At 48.2% G+C, this 19,775-nt stretch overlaps 1 protein-coding gene across 1 annotated transcript in view; it reads left to right on the top strand.

Moving 5' to 3' along the window:
* SKAP1 (src kinase associated phosphoprotein 1) overlaps positions 1-19,775 on the top strand; it is a 161,834-nt gene that overhangs the window by 20,520 nt on the left and 121,539 nt on the right. The window contains exon 4 of the mRNA XM_069876863.1: positions 12,069-12,185. Coding sequence (XP_069732964.1) covers positions 12,069-12,185 — 117 coding nt within the window. The remainder of the gene's footprint in view (positions 1-12,068; positions 12,186-19,775) is intronic.

Here is a 19,775-nt window from a genome sequence, read left to right as displayed (position 1 = left end):
AGACTAGTGTAGGCAGAAATGAGCTGCCTACCTGCACTGGTGGTGCGGGGAAGGAAAAGGTAGCTTCTAAGAAGGTTTAGGATTTGCTTAGTAATATCTAGTAAACAGCTTGTGACCCCACCTGGTAAAGGCAGTTGAGCTCCGTGAACTCAGAGCCGTGCTGAAATCCCTCTGAAGTCCAGAACCTCGGGTATTCCAACTGTCCCAACCTGCTGGTTTCCAATATTGGCTGAAATTAATACAATCACTCTTCATGTCTCCCAGCAAGCAGCAATGTCTGTGAAGCAGTGTGGGTCTTGTCCTGGGGATGGGTTGGGTGGTCTGATGCAGTTTCAGAGAGATGGAGCTTAACACAGCTCCAGATGCAGGATGAGGTGCTGTGCCCAGTTCACAGGCACCAAATGATGCTGTTGACCATAGTGTGTAGCTGCTAAGTAATTTTGCAGTGTCCCTTAGGTGCTCTTTGAACGGAGCCCCAGGGTGACTCAGATTTCCTTTTAGAGGAGGAGTGACCACCGATGTGAAGCATTTTATACACTCAATATATTCTATGTGTGCGTGTCCTTGCTGTCTCACAGCCTCCGCTTTTGTGGAAAGAGAGCTAAAATTGGCAAAGAAAATCTGGAGGGGACCTGGCTCAGCTGTAGCCCTGCCTCGGTTCCTCTCGGCTGTTTCCGTCTCTCCTCACAACTTGGTGCAGGGGAAATGTTCTGCAACAGCTTTGATTTAGAAAAAAATGAATGGTCTGAGGGAGCAGCGAGAGGCCGTTCTGGGGTACTGCAAGGGAGTCCAGCCTAGGGAAGCTAAAGGAGGGAGATGAGCCTTTGGGAAGAGGATGGAGGAACTGGGAGCAATGCTGAAGGAAGGATTAACGAAGACAAAGGTGCCTGTGTGGCAAAATAAGAGCTGTGGGCCAAGGCTGGAAGTTTGGCTTTGCTGGGATAGGACTTCGCTCTAAACTGTTGTCACTGATGTGTTTTGGCTTCCCCGTTCCCGCACCCCAAAGGCGTGCAAAGATGGGCAAGCGTGAAAAGACAAGATGACCTCTGGTAGAAGTGAGTTAGTTTAAATAATTGATGCCTGTACAGTATTTTGAGGTACTTGGGGGTACGAATCACTCTGTAGCACTCTGCTTGAAGACCCAGAGCTTTGGAGATGGAGAAAACATGGCTCTGCCTTCCCAGCAAAGGGCTTCAGCCTGGGGCACGCAAGGAATTTGTCCCTCCTGTGGGGTTCTTAACTCCCAGCTTCCATGTACTCATTCCCACTATAAAAACCTCCCAGTGGATGCAGTTGTAGGCAATAATTTTTTACTTTATTTTGAAGAAAACAACCCCAAATAGATGAATAAAACCGGCTTTATTTTCATTGAGCTTATGATAACTCTTTTGGTTTTCCATCAAAAATTTATCCCACATGGTTTTCTCTGAATAGTGGTGTTCCTTAAAATATTCATAAGTTGTTAAAACGGGAGAGAATGAGGATAGTTGTTTCCATTTATGAAATTTAGGAAAACTGGGAGTTAAGAAGTGTGCCTAAGGTACCAGAGCATCCCCAGGTGTGTCCAGGAGTTGGGTCAGGATTTGCTTCTCCCAGCTCCAACTTTAATGCCTGAAATCATCGTCTCCCTGAAGTCAAGAGCAATGAATACAAATGTGTGGCCGGGAGGTGGGGTAAGGGACAAGCTGGGGTAAAACTTAACTTCAAAATTGGGAACCTTTATGTTCCCTAAAAGGATTAAATAGCTAACACTGTGAAAATCTTTGTAGGCCACATGTGGTGTATGCTATTTAGATAAAGTGGGTATCGTTTTACCTCTATCGGTCCCTCTTAAATTGGTTTGGATGCCAAGTGCTCCGTGGGTCACTGCTTATTGGGGTTGGATGTTGTAGCAGTGCACGAGGTGTGTACGTACCTGAGGTGCACGTGGTTTTCTTTCATTAAGTGACACTGTACAAAGGGCTCGAGTGTTAGATTTATGAAGTAGGTTTTCTATATAAAGCCCCCCCAGTCTATTGAATTGGGCTGAAGTGGAGCTGGCTGGGAGACGGAATTGGGCATTTCCCTAAACTGCTACTCCCTGGTACTGCATATTTGGTTTGTGTAGTTATGACAAGTACAAGTAGCAAATCATTAAAGCAGCAAAAGCACCGTCTTTACTGTACAGCTCCCCTTTGAAGCTGAGGCAGAGTGTTCCTGAATTAATGGAGTGCATGGTGATTTCACTAAGTTTTATTTATAAAACCTCCTCTTTGCGTTCCTGCCAGGAGTCTCCGGCTCAGCGGTAAGCAGGGTTCATGCACAGAAACCCAGCCTAGATTTATGATGTGTTTGGAAACACAAGGGAAAAAATATCGGATTGACAATATTTGTAACATATTGCTAAAATATCCATTCTGTCGCCATGCGTGGAATTCCCCGGCTTTATAAACACGGGTGCCAGCTACAACCCCGGAGCTGTCATAACACAGAGACAGAAAGAAAACAAAACAACCTTTGTTAAAATGCCTTCGAAGGGCCGTGATGTGTTTGGGCGGCATGTGGAACAGGGAGTTAATTAATGAAAAATAAAATATACACACAGGGCATGTGTTTTTTAACTCAAAAAAAGAAAAGCCTTAACATCAACACTTGTGACAGCTCCCTCTATCAGCGCTGAAGCTTTGCTTCCTGCAGCTCTGAGCGTGCAGTTCTCCCTCTGTGTGCTACATTCTGGGGTAGAAACAGTAGTTTTTGCACTGAAATCCCTCCTGTTTCATAGTTCTGCAAACTGGGAGCAGCTGCGCAGCTTTGCTTTTACAGGGTCTTATAAATTATTCTGTTACCTAAGGTATTGTGTGCAAATTTTGGAGGTGAGTAACGATTATAGGAGGAAATGGAACGCGCCACTTGGAAAGATGTCAGCAGTAGGAGTTGGGCACCTATGCTCTGGGGCTCCAAGGAGGTGGATTTGCATTTTTATTTACGTATATACATAGAAAACCAAGAGGAATGTGTAACTTTGAAACTGTTGCTGTTGCATTTCAAGTGTTCAAACCAGAAAGCAAACACCGCTCTTGTTACGAAGCTTTGAAATCTCTTCCATATCTGGGAGTGCAGGACAAGGGCTGCGAGTGACTACGCAGCACTCTCCGGCTGGAGAGGACTAGAAACTCAGAGGGTGTTGACACCCAAGGCATCCTACGATGGGGCTGGGACAGAGTCTTTGGCCCAGACCTGCTCCAGTGAGCGCTTTGAATGTGGTTCTGGAGTGTAGAAATGGGCTTAGCTGGTGTGAGTGCACAGTGATCAAACAGGAGATGTTTGCCCTGGATTGAAGCTCGTGTTGCTGGGGCACAAGGAAATACAAAAGCCCTCTCCTGCGTTTCTTGAAAATGTCAGTCCCCTTTTTCTTTCTGGGTGTGTTTGTTGCAAGAAATGAAGGGAGGAAAAGGGAAGATCCTCCAAAAATAAATGTCATTTGATTAAAAAAAATCCAAACAATGCGGTTTACTATTAAGATTCTCTATTTGGAGCCAGCAAATGAAGAACTTGCAGAATTCGTAACAGGACTGAAAGAGCAGTTAAGAGCCATTCGCTGTTGGGCTGGGTTATTCTGCAGTTGATGTCAAAACCATCATGACCTTTATTAAGAAGTATGAGGTTAATGAGGAGGGCTTTGAACTCTCTTTAAACGAGCTCATTGATTTAAAACTTCTTACAAACTTGAGGAAGGTTTCCTGGTTTGGATTACTGGGTGCTGCTTGGAGATCTCTCCATCATTAATCAAAGCGTTCATGTTACCGAGTCACCCGTGGTCCTTTGAAACCCATCCCAGTTGTAAGAAAAGGTATAAAAGTGTCAGTAAAGATGCTAAATATACAGCAGTTTGGGGAGCCCCAGTAAGTTAAATATTAACAAGTTCTATTGCTCTCACTTTGGTCAGTTAATAAAATACTCTAATTATTAGATTGTCTAAATTGCCTAATGTGCAGCTTTGGCGATAGAGAACCTTTTCAAATGAACCCTCTGTGCTTTCTGAACTTGTTTGCCTAATAGGAATGGGCTGCAGCTTTCTTTTTATAAGGAAATCTCGGGGGTTGCTGTAATGCACTCAGACGAACGCGCAGCCTGTGCTCATGGAGAACAGAAAAACGTTCAAGAAATTGCCCTACTGGGGATAGAACGTGAGAGTGTTCGCATGCCCCATCACCTGAGCGTTCTCACAGTGGGTAATAGACCTCCCTGCTCCAGAAGAATGGGGGGAAAGGGTGTAAATCCTCAGATTTGGCCAAGTGATGTTTTGGGGCTCTGTTGTGTGCCTTAGAGCCTCGCTGGGGAGCAGGGAAACCGGTGCCCTCTGTCCGTAGCCTTCACTCAGCAGGAGCAAGGCTGGGAGTGCAGCCCTGGGTCCTGACTCCTGGGTCCTCCAAGCCTTCTGCTGGTTCAAAGCTGGAGTTTTCAGTCCTGCCCCTGCCCCCCGCCGTGAATTCTGCATTGTTTTAGTTTGTAGAGCAGTAACACTGTCCAAATCACCTACAAAGTAGTAATCCTGCCCTTTAGTTGGACTCCATCCTGAACCACAACTGTAAAATCATTCTTTGCATTACCATAAATGCATGATGAGCATCTCCTCCAGCCCCCAGAGTGCCGATCGTTCCTGTCTTTGCATTCACTGCCTGTACTTATTTTTTCTGAACAGTGAAAATTGCTGCAGATACGGGCAAGACAGCCTCCTTGTGTCTTGTCATTGGAATATGCTCGCTAAACCCCAGCTCCCTCGTGGGTTGGTTCTGTTTATTCCTTGTTTGCTTGGAAGGCTTTCAGCGAAGAAAATATGCTGAACCTACTGACACTGCAATGGACATCGCTCAAAACTCTTTGGCCTGCTGGCTCCTTTTTAATAGTGATGATGTTCATCTTTTTTTAGCTCCCAGACTGGGCTTGCTGAGCTGTTTGCTAATTATTGTGTGGAGTCTGGCATGGGGTTCTGCTGTGTTCCTAGCAGAGCTGGTACCTCAGAGGATGAACCAAAGCACAGATTTGTGATCTTCCTCTGTATCCCCATCCTTTAAATGAAGCCCTTCTCCCTTCAAAGAGGAATAATTTATTAACGGACAGCGATGCAAACTGTTGGTCGCTTTAGGCTGGCTTTAGCTCACATTGGATGGGCTTTGTATTTCGGTGATGTGTTACCAGGTCATAAAAGAGAGAATAAATCTTGTTTACTTGTTTACATCCCGTGGGAATCTTCTGTTGCCCTGGGTTTCAGGCTTAGTCGTCGCCAGACTGCGATGGGCTGTGCTTCCCCTGTCAGGCAGCTGCTCTGCGTAGCTGCTGCCCACTCGAGAGGCAGAATGGCAGCGCCTTTACTGAAAAGGTGCCAAGGATTGCGAGAGAGGAGCTGGAGGGGAAGAAGTTAGAGGGGGGAGGGAAGGAGAGAGCAAACACAGTGAGAAAAGGAAGGGAAAAGGGGAGAGGAGAGAGAGCTCAGCTAAGAAATGACCCAACGAGCTGACAATGGATTAGAAAATACAGAGTAATGGGAAAGAGCAGCGTGAGCTCAGTTCTTTGTGTCTTCATGGGTTTGGGGGGAAATATCTGCTCCCCCATGCCTCATCAGCTATTTGGGTTCATGAGCATGAGCTTTGCTGTCTGACGGAGCAGCCCTGCCAACATCTTCTGTCGGGCAGGGCTCAAGTTGAGTACATCTTGAGTGTCATTTGTGGGGTGGCTTTTTTAGGGCATTAGTAGGACGTGGGTTTTCTATTGTTGCTTCTTTGTTTTTCTTTTATAGGAATAAACCCACAATAAGTCGTGGGAAGGCTTTGGTTTGAATACCCGCACATCAGATGTAAGATCTATGAATTAATAACTTTCAGGTTATTTTCTCTTGTAAAATCATGAGGTTTCTTTGTCCTGTGACAGAGAGAGAAAATATTTTGACCCCAGCCTGCTTCTCAGCCCCCTTTGGGTTTCATTTTATGAAGACGAGAGCTGCAAAACTTAAATTTCTTTCGGTGCAATCAAATCCTTGGACGCTTTGTAGGGCTTTGATTTCCCCTCCCTACAACAGGAGTAGGTTTTGCGGCTTAGAAGGCTTTAGGAAGCCTCCTGTTGCGTGTCCCGGCTCCTCCTGCTGGGCTGGGGTCCCGAGAAGCCCTTGCCTCCCCCTCCCCAGCAGAGTGCGGGGCTCCTGCCTGCATCCCCGGCTGATGCTGCGCGCTGCAGCCCGACCTGCTGGGCACACGGGATCATTGCATCCCGGAATACGCACCGGGAGAGCCTCCTGCAAAGGGCTTTCCGCTTTCGAGTTGGTTTTTAACAGAAGTGGCATTTTGAGTGGACCATTAATTTGCTTTACTACGTGTAATTAGCAAAAAAACTGGATACCGAGCGAAGGAAATTAGGCTTGGACTGGATTCACTTGTCAGCCAGCCAAGACCTGCTTGGGTCGACGTTTCTAAAACGCTGATAAATCTGCTCCTCTGCATGTGAGAAGGTCCCTCGCTTCGCTTTTGACCCTATTGGGGTGAGGTAGACCTGTCCCGCTGATAAAACACAGCGTACGCAGATGCAGGTCCTGGTCTCGCTGTGGTCTTATTCGCCTCGTGAGCCAGGGACAAAGTTATTTTCCTTCTGTGCTTGACCTCCACATCCAAATATTAAGCAGGATAAACACTCCGAGGTTTGCAGATAAAGATATTTCTCATGTAGTTTGTTAATAATAGCAGTGTATTCGTACCGCCCGGGGAGTGGAGGATGGATGTTTATGTGCATCGTAGTGATGTGCAATAGGAAACATGGGATTTTAAGGCAAATGTAACATTATCCGGGTGCTGGCGCTATAAGGGAATCAACAGGCTATGAAGAAGGTGCAGCAAATCTGCATCCACCCAAACCTCAGCTCTTCACCTATTAATCATGAGGGTTTAACCACACAGATCCGAATGGGCGCTTAGGAGCCGATGAAGCCTTTAAGGCATTCGGAAAAAAAGAAACATCATACATTTTCTAGTACATAAATGTGTTTAAAAAGGTATATAATTTATAATAGCAATGTTGACAGAGCTTTAACTACATTACAGACGCTAAACTGTAATCTATTTACATGTGAGCAGTACTTACTGTGTGGGTGCGTCTCTGTTGATGTGTTTCCATGTGATTCTCCATAATTTCAGCGAGTGATTGTCGTAAGGGATATTAAACCATAGTATTGATAATACTTTTACAGCTCTGCTTGGGGGAATGCATTACTGCTAAATTAGTCCCTGAAAATCTAGAGATATTAACACTGCCGAGCATGAAGGCAGATGGGATTTGGATCAGAGACCTTTATTTGTAGTGTGATGCTAAGGAATCATTACTTTAAAGCAGGAACTTCGTTTCCTTGAATATTAACTCGAGTTGGGGATTTTACTTCCGCTTTGGCACGAACGAGCTTATCATAAAAGTGTAAATGGAACTCACTCGCTATTGATTTTTCTTATGCTTTAAAAAGATGCTTAATGAAACTCTGGGTACCTAGATAAAGCCCTTCACCGAATGCAAAGTAAGCTTAATTGCAGTTCCCTTAACAAGCTACTGGAGATGAATTTTTTTTCCTCCTACAAAGCCCTTTCACCTATTCCGATTGTTTCTCTTCCTGTGTGCGCCAGGATGCATTAATTCAGCTTTTTTCTCCCTCCTTTTTTATTTCTCCCTGTGAGAGGCAAACTGCAGCTTAAAGAAAGGAAAACTTCTTTGCTGGTTCACATGTGGAATAAAGTTCAGTCTTGGGGAATTTGATTTTTGAGGTCTCGATCAGAGGTTTTGCTCCTCAAAGAGAGTAATTGTGCCTCTCCCATTTCTGCAGAAGGGGACCTGGGTATGGAGATGTGATCTGACCCTGTCTGGCAGAACGGCAGCCAAACCAGAACCTGTGCAGAGGTTTTCTTGGTGTTTCCCCCAGAACCTGTCACCTGCCAGACCCTGCACCTATGCCAGAGCAGAGGGAGGAGTTGTATTTTTAGCCTCCAGCATCACAAGCCCCAAAACAAATAGGAAGGGCAGGTTGGGACCATTCCCTTGCTCTCAGACAGCAGCGTTTGCGCTGTTGAGGTTGTGGAGAAGAAAGCAACAGCGCATTCCCTTCTCGCAGTGACTTTCTCCTGTAGGTCCTGCATGTGCAGCCCTCTCAGAGCCTTGTTAATGCTTAACCTGGTTCTTTTCATGCTCCTCTCAGGAAGTTCCTTCTCCTCTGATGCAGGGGGTTTGTCAGAGGCTGTGGCTCTGCCTGGTGCCAGGTCTGTGTGAGGTCCCTGGGTCCTGTGGGGACCTGGGGTGACTGCTGTGACCCACCTGATGCTGCTTTCCAAAGCCTGAACTCTCACCTCCTTTTCTGCGGACACCCCCGTCACCAGAGACACAAGCTGTCCCCTCTGCAGTTTGCTTGCACGTAAAGCGTGATATCTGTTGATTACACAGATGCCTCCAAGCCTCTTTGCTGCTGTGCAAGAAACTGTTTCTGTGCAACATGTCAGGCAGCTGAAAGATGGCATAATTTCATTTTTTTTCCTTGCCACAACTGTCACAAAGCACAAAAGCTGGGTATTGAGCACACTCGGCGGTACCCAAACACTGCCAAGGGAGCCCCCTGGATGAGGTGTAAGCCCAAGAAACCTCTTGCTTTTTCCCTTAGAGTCAATCGTGCTTTTGTTCATGCTCCAAAGAGTGATAAGTTAGGGAATTTTGCTGAGGATTTGAGTAGGAAGATAGAGCAGCTTTGCGTCAGGTGCAGAGTCATTATTTGCTGGGGTTCTGTGCTATTTGGTTTTTATTCCCTGTGTTTTCATTAAAAGCTAATGAGTTTTTTCTTCATTCAGAACAATAGCCTGGCCCCTGACAAGTTGTTGGTTGTTTTTTCTGCTTGGACTCAACTGACTGTTGCTGCTCCATAAACTTTATGGAGAAGCGGATTAAAGCACAAGAAGTTCTCGTAATACGAATCCAAATGGAAAGGAAATGGGATTTGTTTTAAGTAGCTGTGCTTGCAGAGGGTTTGTGGATCTTTTTTTTGGTACTGAAACCGTGTTTGAAAATCATGGAATAGAATCACAGAATGATTTGGGTGGAAGGGACCTCAAAGCCCATCCAGTTCCATCCCCTGCCATGGGCAGGGACACCTCCCACTGGATCAGGGGCTCCAAGCCCCATCCAACCTGGCCTTGAACCCCTCCAGGGATGGGGCAGCCACCCCTGCTCTGGGCAACCTGGGCCAGGTGCTCCCCATTCTCACAGAAAAACCTTTCTCCCCAAGATCTCATCTCGATCTCCCCTCTTTCAGCTTAAAACCGCTCCCCCTCATCCTATCCCTGTGCTCCCTTATCTATCCTGATCTATTTGTGCTTGGAAAGGGTTCTGCCGGCACAGACCTGTGACTTGATTCTTTCCCATGGTTGACATGTGTCCCGGCTTCTCCTGCCATTAAAACCAGTGACTTATTCTTGCAAGTAACTTTCCCGACTGGGCCCTTGTTGTAGTTCCAAATGGTTTAGTGCCAGCGTGCAGCGAGGTGCGAGCCGTGCGTCCCCGCGCTGCCTCCTGCGAGGCGGAAACTGGAAACAGTTTGCTCATTATCGCCATAATCCTGCACCTGTATCTCGTTATAAGGGACCACCTGGTACCTTGTGTGTTTGAAACGCTGGGATTGATACCATGCGGTTCGGTCGGAAGAAAATGTTCCTCTTAAGGGGCTGAACGAGCTTATGGGAAGCATCTTAGAACGTTGGCGTCTTCGCATCGCTGCGGATAGCAGAGCCCACTGCGCTGCAGCACGGCGCGAAGAACGGCTCCTCATTAAAACAAACACCGTCTTCTCCTACAACGTGGAGTTGCTGTTTGGTAGCAGGGTTTTATAGAGGCTTTTTAGAGCCTTTTTATTTGAGGATCTTGAAGCGCTCCAGTAAAATGGGGAAGAAACATCACCTTGTCACACACAACTGAGTAGAGCACTGAAATGACTCCTCCAAGGTCAGGCAGGCGGTGGTGCGCTCATGGATGCTCTCCTCTTCACAGAGTCTGCCCAGAGGAGCCAGGGGCGTTCAGGCTCTGCTTTTTAACCCCTAGTTGTTGTTTTTTCCTTGTGGAGGTGCATGCATGAGTTTCAGTTTGTTGTAGCATAGAGGAATGTGCTTTGCTTCCTCATCGTGACTGAGAAGCAGTACACGGATGGAAGACAACCACGGTACCAGCTCTGCTGCTGTCTGATCCTGCAGGAGAAATCAGAGCCTGCCCTTTTGGGCCAGGGACCACAGCTTTCTTCTTGGCAGGAGAGATCAGTAACGCTGATGCTGAATAATGTGTTTCCCAAAAGGAGGAAAGTTGTCTTCTGTATTTCCCTTTTCTCCCGAATCCAATGTTCTACACAGTGTGCCGGGATGGCTGCTGGAAGCATAGACCGTAGAGCTGGGGGAGGATTTGATTACTCCTTGGCCTTTTCCCCTGTTAGGAAGGTTGTAATAGCTTGAAGGGCGGATGGCCAGGGCCCACTCTGTTCTGTCATTAACCCCATAGGCCTTTGATAAATTGCAAAGTCAAATCTTTATCCTTTTTTTAAAAGACTTTTGAGCTTACGACATCAGCAACACCATCATGGTGTCTGGCACCCAGTGTGCTTTGTTTTCCAAAGAAGCGATCTGTGAGAGGACCATCTTGTGTGCATTGTGTTCTTCACAGCCAGATTCTTCCTTTTGGTGAAGAATCGAAGTTTTCTTGAAAATGTGCCCTTGACTGCAGGACCCTGGGGTCTCAGAGAGCTCGTGCTCAGAGCAAGAGAGGGAAGTTTGCAACCTGGGATGCTGAAAATAAAACATATCCAAAATCAGGCTGGACATTAGGAAAAAATTTTTCATGGAAAGGGTCATTGGGCAGTGGCAGAGGCTGCCCAGGGAGGGGGTTGAGTCCCCTTCCCTGGAGGGGTTTAAGGGATGGGTGGACGAGGTGCTGAGGGAAATGGTTTAGTGATTGATGGGAATGGTTGGACTCGATGATCCGGTGGGTCTCTTCCAACCTGGTGATTCTATGATTCTATGTTGTGTCACGTCTTTCTGCAGCTGGAGACTCAACGGCATCTCCACTGTGTTTCTCTGTGGAAGGAAGAGCATTGTAACCCTCCATTCCAGGTCTTGGTACCCTTTCATCAGCGCTTGATTTAAACCCTGGGGCACAGCTCCTCTGTTTGCTGAGATAAAACTTGGCTTTAGTGTTTGAACACAATTAGCATCAGCTGAAAACTCACCTTTCTTGCTGTTTGTTGTGCGTTGAATGAGCAAGCAGCTGTCTTTGCCTCTCTTATCAGCAGCCTGGGGTGTGTATGTGTGTTCAGGAAATGTAAGGGCAAAGCTTGAAAGACCACTTTTTGGGGTTTTCTTTGTTTGGGTTGAGTAGTATTTTCTTCTACAGGTAGGCCAGCTGCCTTCCATTTATATTAAAGGTTGATATTAACACCTGTCACTGTGGTATCTGAGTACCTTCTGCATAAAATCCAATCTTGGTAGCAAATTCCCTAGCAAAATGTCTGCCTCCAGAGAAATTTGATGCAACATTGAGTATGGGGAGGTGAGAGCTCCTGCCTTTGTAGACAGACACATAGCTCTGTTAAGGGAGTCAATCTTTATTCCCCTACCACCCTTCAATTAAGGATCTTTTTTTATATAATACAGGAAGATTTTTTGTTCTAGCGAAATAGGTAGAGTCCTTCATTTCACAGGTGGATGATTTATGCAGAGCTCTTGAACTGAGGGCAAGAGCAAGGAATTGGATGTAGCTGTGGTAGTTTGGCCCCAAGGCTGGTGTTTCCAGCCTTGTCCTTGGATGTCCTCCAGGTGTGAGATCTGTATGTATCCAGCACAAGTGTTCTTGCAGCAGGGATGTGCCGCCTTGCCCCTAAATGAGAAGTCTGGCCTTAATCACACAGAAGTGGGTTTGGGTTTTGTAAATCAGTGGAAGGTGGAAACCAGGAGGAAACACATTATCACGGTATAGGCAGTAAGATTTGAGTTTAGAAATATGTCCTTTTCACTAAAATCAGGCTCTCCTCTTCTTTCTAGGAGAGGATCAACGTGATGCTGGCTTTGGACAGGACAGTTCCGATGAAACTCAGAGTTGGAGTTTGGCTCCTTCCATGGCATCTGATGTTTCACTTCCATTGGACTTCCAGGATGACGGTAAGTCACTGATGCTTTTTGAAGTCCTCGGGTGAAGAAGAGAGAAAATAAGTGTGATGTAGTGTGACTTCCTTGGTGTCTTTCATGTGTCTCATAATGCAGAAAGTGTTTCTTGATTATTTTTCTGTTGACTGGTATTTGTTTTGTCAGTGACCTTAAAACGTTCAGGCAATCCTGGTTTTAATTTATTGCTGCTGAAGTTAAATGTATTTCTTGGTTGTCTTGGGACAAACTGGAGTTGGTTGTTCTATTTTGGATTTGCAACAGTGATGGGCAGAGGAGAATTCAACCTGGTGGCTTATGTTTCCCAAAGTTAACGTGTGACCTCTGGGTGCGTTTCTCTCGCTGTAAAGGGTCTGTGTCTTCTCAGATCCTGTCCTTCCAAACCTTTTGAATATTACACCTCTTCAAATTGCCTTGCTTTGGAGAGACGTTTTGGGGACTTCCTAGTGCTTGGGGAGTTTCTAGTGCTTGCAAGTGTAGAAGGGTTTCTAGCTGAGCAGCGGATGGAAGCTTTCATCTGAGGCCAAGGGAGCCTTCCAAAGTTTCTGGGCAAAGAGTTGCTGCCGTGCTCGCGTCGGCTTGTGACCATTGGTTTAGGAGTGATGGATTTGTGATCCGCTATTGAAATTGCAGCCTACAGAGCTGTGGTTGTTCTGATCTTCTCAGGGGTTATCTTTGGGTCCTAGTGAAAGCCTGACTGCTTTGGTCTCAGATTCTCAATCTCCCGCTCCTCACAGATCTTGTTTCCTCCTCCTCTTTCACTTCCCTTGCAGTTTTCCCCCATGCCTGGTCCTTCCTTTTTCATTTTCTCTGTTCCTGTCCCTCCTCTTCTCCACCTCTCTCTGCTCAATGGACTCTTTCATGTCTACTCCCCCTCTTGTTTAGTAGTCATCAGTCAAGGATACAAAGAAATGAGGATTTATTTGGGATGAGGCCACAAGAGCTCATGGGCACCAAAGTTAACTTCTTTGCACGGTGCAGAACACTTGATGTGCCGGCTGTACGTGGTGATTCCTGCTGTAAAATAAATGGCTTCGTTTAGACTGATTAGAGGCAAGGTTGATCTGATAGTTAGCAATTGCAGCATTAAAAGGGGCATGGAGTTTGGGATTGGTTGTTTTAAATAATCCGTGTGCTCAGATACGATGCACTTAGGCAGGGCGCAGATGGAGAACGTGTGACAAGGATAATGGATGCTGGCCTAAATGGGACATGAAAGGGTGCTGAGGACCTCAAGCTTGGCCTCGTCAAGCGGGCAACGTCTTTATGAAGTCTAGGGTTTCTCCTGGCGTGTTTATTAAGCTTGTCTGAGGAGGTATTTGCTTTGCTAACTCTGAGTGGTGGTTTTTGGCAGCTCTACGGGGCAGAGTTTGACATAACACTTGCAAGGTATGCAAACACTTGGCACCGCTGGAAGTTTTCAGACACAGATGAAATGCCAGGCTCGATGGAAGGATGCCCAAAGGGGTGAACGGCAAGGAGATGGATAACACAGAGAAATTACATACTACAAAAGGGAGGGGGGGAAAGCTGGCATGGAGAGCGGCTACATTAAAATGAGGTGTTAGTTCTTGGAGACTATGAGCGCCGAGTAACAGCAAATCAGGGGCTTGACTGTGTGTGTGTTCGCTTGGGATGAAAGTGGAGCAATTTTGGCTGATGAGATGCAGGCTGTCGGTGGTCTCAAACAGTAACATTAAAGAGAAAAAGAGCTGAATACAGGATTTTGGGCCATTTTCCTCTCCCTGCCATGGTTTCCAGGGGCATCACCATAAGGAATGTTTCTGGGTGTAGGACGAGTTTGGAGCGGGGTTATGATATCCTTTGTTTTTTTGGATTTCTGTGATGACTTAGATCAGATTTTTGTTTATTTGGGGGATTTTTTTTGCCTGCTTACGTTTTCTCTATAGAAGATGAAGGCCCAGTGATTTTTTTTTTTTTTCAGATGACTGTAAGGTCATCACCCAAGAGCTTAAATTGTCACTTCTGAGAAGTGCGTTAAGCTGAGAGGTGTGATAACCAGCTTTGATCTCTGAATTAGAACACCCTTATGGGAAAAGTAGAACATTTGAAGGTTGCAGACACTCATTTTCATCTTTTCAGTTTGCCTTGGCTTCTCCGAGCGGGCGCGTTTCACTTCTACTCTGCCCCTTTTTGCTTCCCTGTGCCTTTGCCCATGGAGTTGTCAAGGATGAGGGAGCAAGAGCTGCTCCTTTCAGGCAGCCCCTGTGGCTGATGCAAGGTGTGATCCATCCAGCTATGGCCAGAAGAATAAACTGCCTGGGTGTAGGAACATACCTGTAATTCCTGTGGCCTTTTCCATCCCTTCTTAACGCTGTTTTGCAACAAGAGGTCCTGTCCTCAGGTGCAAGCCCACGCTGCTCGGAAAGGCTGCAATCTCCTGCCTTCCTGAATTCCCTAATTTTATTAATTCAAGGGTTTAATGGCAGCAGGTCTCTTTGGGGTGATGCTCACGACTGCCTCTCCTTGCTACTAAAAACAGGGAAATTTGGAGGCGGGGGAATGCCACCTCTGTCCTTTGAGCCACCTTTTCCTAGCTTGCTCTGAACGTCTTGTGGGAATCAGAGAACCTTCAGAGTCATCTCTGGAGGGAGTGAGAGGGGCCGAGAGGATTGGGGATGACTTTGCTCAATGAGGCATGGCCCTGCTCTATCAGATTGTCCCTAATGAGTGATTAGGAAGGTAATGTTTGTGCAGGGCTAGAAGGCTGGGAAGCGCTGTGGAAGTGCTCAGTACTGTTAGAATGATAAGTATTTCTTAGGAGACACTTTGCAGGTAATGGACTCTGCCCAGACCACTTGAAGACTTCAGAAATGTTCTGTCTCTTAATCTGGTGGATCACTTAATTTGCTGGTGTTTGTTCATTTAGTTTTACTGAAGCACAAGGCAGATACCATCGAGTCCTGAGGGGTAGGGGTTGTGATTCTTTAATATCCAGCACTTCTGGCTGTTGCTGAAGCAGTTGGGGTTTCCCATGGCTCCAGAGCAGTGCTTCCATGATCATTCCGAAGCCTTAGAGCTCTTGCTGAGGGATACTGAGCCCAGATTCAAATGATTCACTCCATGTCATGGTGAGATCATATGGAGCTGAGGGGTGAGGGATCTGCCCCACTCCTGGCTGTCCTGCTGGTCACAGCAACACAAGCAACAATACAACATAGAGTCATGGAATGGTTTGGGTTGGAAGGGACCTCAAAGCCCATCCAGTTCCAACTCCCCTTCTTAGGTTGCCCAGAGCAGTGGTGGCTGCCCCATCCCTGGAGGGGTTCAAGGCCAGGCTGGATGGGGCGTGGAGCCCCCGATCCAGTGGGAGGTGGAACTGGATGGGCTTTTAGGTCCCTTCAAACCCAAACTGTTTTACGATTATGTGATGATGCTCGCAAATCCAGGAGAGAGGGCTGTAAACATCTTTTGGAGGTTTCTCCCCTGGTCCCTGTCAGACTCCAGCTGGCATCTGTGTGGGATAGCTTGAGTCCCACTCTTCCAGGGTGTTCCTTTTTCTCTCTTGGTGGTATTTTGGAGCACTGAATCATTTCTCCCTGAAGTGTGTAGCATTCTGGACGACATGTGCTCCCCTGCTTTTAGGAGATCCTTGCTTCTACACCTACAGCTTCTGCTTTTATTTCCCCTGTGCTTCCTACACGCTTCCAAACTCTAATGACTTCCTACACAAGGAGCGAATCGCTTTGAAAATCCAGCCTGTGGGAAAGTTTTCAGCGGCACCTGGAAGAGCTGGGGATGTGGGTGGGTGCGCAGCCTTGCTAGGGGGAAGGGAATGTGCGGGGTGTGAATATAGGGGTGTGAGTAGGTGTGCAAATAGGTGTGCAAGGAGGGGGGTGTAGGGGCTGTGCTCTGTGTGTGTGGGGGGGCACAGTGTGTGGGAAGGGGGGTGCAGGGGGTGCACAGTGAGCAGGAAGGGGTTGCAGGGGGCTCACAGTGAGCAGGGAGGGGGTGCAGGGGCGGACAGTGTGCAGGGAGGGGGTGCAGGGGGCTCACAGCGAGCAGGGATGGGGTGCAGGGGGCTCACAGTGTGCCGGGAGGGGGTGCAGGGGGCTCACAGTGTGCAGGGATGGGGTGCAGGGGGCTCACAGTGTGCCGGGAGGGGGTGCAGGGGGCTCACAGTGAGCAGGGAGGGGGTGCAGGGGGCTCACAGCGAGCAGGGATGGGGTGCAGGGGGCTCACAGCGAGCAGGGAGGGGGTGCAGGGGGCTCACAGTGTGCAGGGAGGGGGTGCAGGGGGCTCACAGTGTGCCGGGAGGGGGTGCAGGGGGCTCACAGCGAGCAGGGATGGGGTGCAGGGGGCTCACAGTGTGCCGGGAGGGGGTGCAGGGGGCTCACAGTGTGCAGGGATGGGGTGCAGGGGGCTCACAGCGAGCAGGGATGGGGTGCAGGGGGCTCACAGCGAGCAGGGAGGGGGTGCAGGGGGCTCGCAGTGTGCAGGGAGGGGGTGCAGGGGGCTCGCAGTGAGCAGGGAGGGGGTGCAGGGGGCTCACAGTGAGCAGGGAGGGGGTGCAGGGGGCTCACAGTGAGCAGGGATGGGGTGCAGGGGGCTCACAGCGAGCAGGGAGGGGGTGCAGGGGGCTCACAGTGTACAGGGTGGGGGTGCAGGGGGCTCGCAGTGAGCAGGGAGGGGGTGCAGGGGGCTCACAGTGTACAGGGTGGGGGTGCAGGGGGCTCACAGTGTACAGGGTGGGGGTGCGGGGGGCTCACAGTGTGCAGGGAGGGGGTGCAGGGGGCTCGCAGTGAGCAGGGAGGGGGTGCAGGGGCGACGGTGGCGGCTCAGCGGAGTTCTGCAGCGCCCCCGTGTGGCGCGGGGCGGCAGTGCAACCACAGCCCTCCCGTTGAGCGCCTTTTCCCTTTTTTTCTTACTTTTATCCTTAAAAACCCCACGGGCGACAAACACCCCCGCCTCCCCAAATCCCCAGACTCCTAACCGAGTTTTTCCGCGAATTCCTTCGTCCCACCGCGGGAGCTTTGGCAGCTCAGCGTGGGCTTGAATTAAGCCCCCGCGTCGCTTCAGGAATCCCAAATTTCAGCTTTTCCAAACCAAAAGTGGGAATTGCGGGTTCGTGCCTCGCCGACAGCCCCGTGTCTGCAGTGCTGGGATGGGCTGAGGTGCTGGGTGCAGGGAGGACAGGTGGCCTGGGGCCAAAGGAGCCGCTTTCCCAACTGCAGCTGAATTTCAGGGGTGATAAGAAAGTGCGTGAAATGAAATCCAGACTAAAAACCTGTTTCAGAAATGCTGAGTTCAAAAGTCTCTACAGATCAAACCCTGGATGCCTGCAGATGACTGGAGATGCTTTTTGTGCTGGAGTTGAAAGCTTTACGTTTTTTCTTTTCAAATACCGTTAGCAGCAATTATTTCTGCCTCCCCAATGCCCAGAAATGGCTTTTGCTGTTTTGAGCAGATTATTAGAAACTTGCTGTTGATGTACTGGCACATTTGGGGCAGGGGATTGTGATGAGTATGGTCATTGCCAAGGGTAACCTGGCTCCTTTCCTTTCTGATCCCAAGCATCGTCTGAAAGATCCCAGGGGGTGAGAGGTTAAAGCAGAGGTTGGTTATTTCTCCTAGTTCTTTGCCGTGGCCTCCAGCAGGTTCTACCAGTTCAGTGTGAGTTTTGCCAAGGGGAGGAGAACAAGCACAAATCTGTGTGTAAGAACACATATTTCTAAAAAATATCTACTTACGTTGCGTGAGCGTATGTAGAGAAATCAGCTCCCTGAAAGCCACAGAGCTCGTGTTCTTTGATTTATTGTTTTCTGAATGGAAATGCACCATAACATTAGCACTTTCAAGCCCAGTGTGATAACGTCTCTGGCGTTGTGCAAATGAGTTCCTGGAAGGCAGCTCCAGCTGGTCAAAAGGTTTGGTTGTGCTTTACACGTAGCAACTCGGTTCCCCTCAGTATTAAGGATTATTTGTTTGGGGCGGAGAGGAGGAAGGTGGGTGGCTTGTGGGCTGCCAGAAACAGATGCACAAATTAGATAGGAGAGGCCTTTGTGGAGATCACGAGGAACGCTACCACGATTTTCAGCTTTCATTTAAAACAAACAAGCGAAAAAACCCCAACCCAAAGTGGCTTCGTGTTCTCGGTTGGGATTTTAGAGCTACAGCGAATTGTAGCACAAGTAATCGCGTCAGAAATCCTCGTGCCACTGAGTGTGAGAGGAGCAGAGAGCGAGACCCCATGATGCCCGTCCAGGCTGGCAGCCTGGATCTTGTAGGGATGGGGCTACCTAGTGGTTCCTTAGCGCTTTTTGTGAAGTAATCCTGACACAAACCGGACTGGGACCCAAAATGTTTTGGTCCAGCCCATCCCTATAGCTCAACCTTTAAAGGGGATGCAGATTCCTGGTGGTTATTTGCGATGGAGGATTCTCAACCTTGGGATTCAACCGCTGGCTTTGAAAGCACAAATTGCTTTTACACAAAATGATGTGTTTGGGATTCAGCCTTTGGGTGTCGCGTGCCTTGGTTTGTGGTTTGGAAGGGGATTTCTGCCCAGCCACTGGGGTGTGTGTTTGTTTTTGAAGCTGGGATTTTCAAGTAATTCCTTGATCGCAAGAGCTCTTAAGCAAAACAAAAACATTATGAAACATGTGGTGTAAAACCCCAGCAGTTCTGTGGGGCCTGGACAGGGGATATAACTCAAATTGCCTAGAAGCCAGGAAAATGCCGATAACTTATTAACGTGGCTTTTCTGAAGCAAAAATCCTGCCTTCTTTGCTGGTTGCCGACAGGGAAAAAGCATAATTAAAGTTCCTTTGTATTGCTTTCTAGGTGCAAGATCGGACGAATAGATTTATTTTCCCTACCCAGAGGACAGTCTTTAATGACAAGTTGTTATTTAGATTTTTTAGTAAGTGGCTTAACAAGAGTGAGCGTGCGTGGAAACGAGCGTTGGCTTAGGATCACCGCTTAAAATTAATTGTGGTGGAGGATGCCCTCAGCCCATCGATTATTTCAGCGGGAGGGGGGCCTTTGCGATGATGCTTTTGGGTGCGTGGTCCTGGCTGGGGTTGCAGCTGTCAGGAGCTGGGATGGAGCTTCCTCTCGTGGCGAATCGCATGTTCCTTATGTCAAACACACGTGAATTATCAATGTGCAAGTTACAGTTGGGGGATGAGTGCTGGGATAACTTATGCACCCGCCTCCTAAAGGCCTGTTTATTCATGAGGATGTAAATCCAGGGCATTAAACGCTTTGTGTCTCTGTATTCTCCCCAGCAGAGGGATCAATATGCAGGAAATGTAAGTTAACAAGGTGCTGGGGTGGAACTTCGTTACTGCTTCTCTTCTGCCCTCTTTTAAAAGGAAGTGATTCCAATTTCCCAAGTTATCACACAATCCCAGCTCTGTTTCTGCCCCTCGCAGGGCTTTCTCCAGACGAGGAGTTCTCGGAGGACAGGGTGCTGCGGTGTGGTGGTTGGGTAGGTCCCAATTTTGGATCAGTAGAAACAGCCTCAGGATGCCCAGAAACCCCAGTGGGCACCAAGGATCCCGCTGTGACTTGGGAAGTGAGGTTTCACCCTTGCGGAGGTGCCAGCGGTTGAGCGTGCTTGAC

Source organism: Phaenicophaeus curvirostris, chromosome 26 (assembly GCF_032191515.1).
Source record: "Phaenicophaeus curvirostris isolate KB17595 chromosome 26, BPBGC_Pcur_1.0, whole genome shotgun sequence".
Classification (NCBI taxonomy): domain Eukaryota; kingdom Metazoa; phylum Chordata; class Aves; order Cuculiformes; family Cuculidae; genus Phaenicophaeus; species Phaenicophaeus curvirostris.
This window is presented reverse-complemented; position numbering and strand designations above follow the sequence as displayed.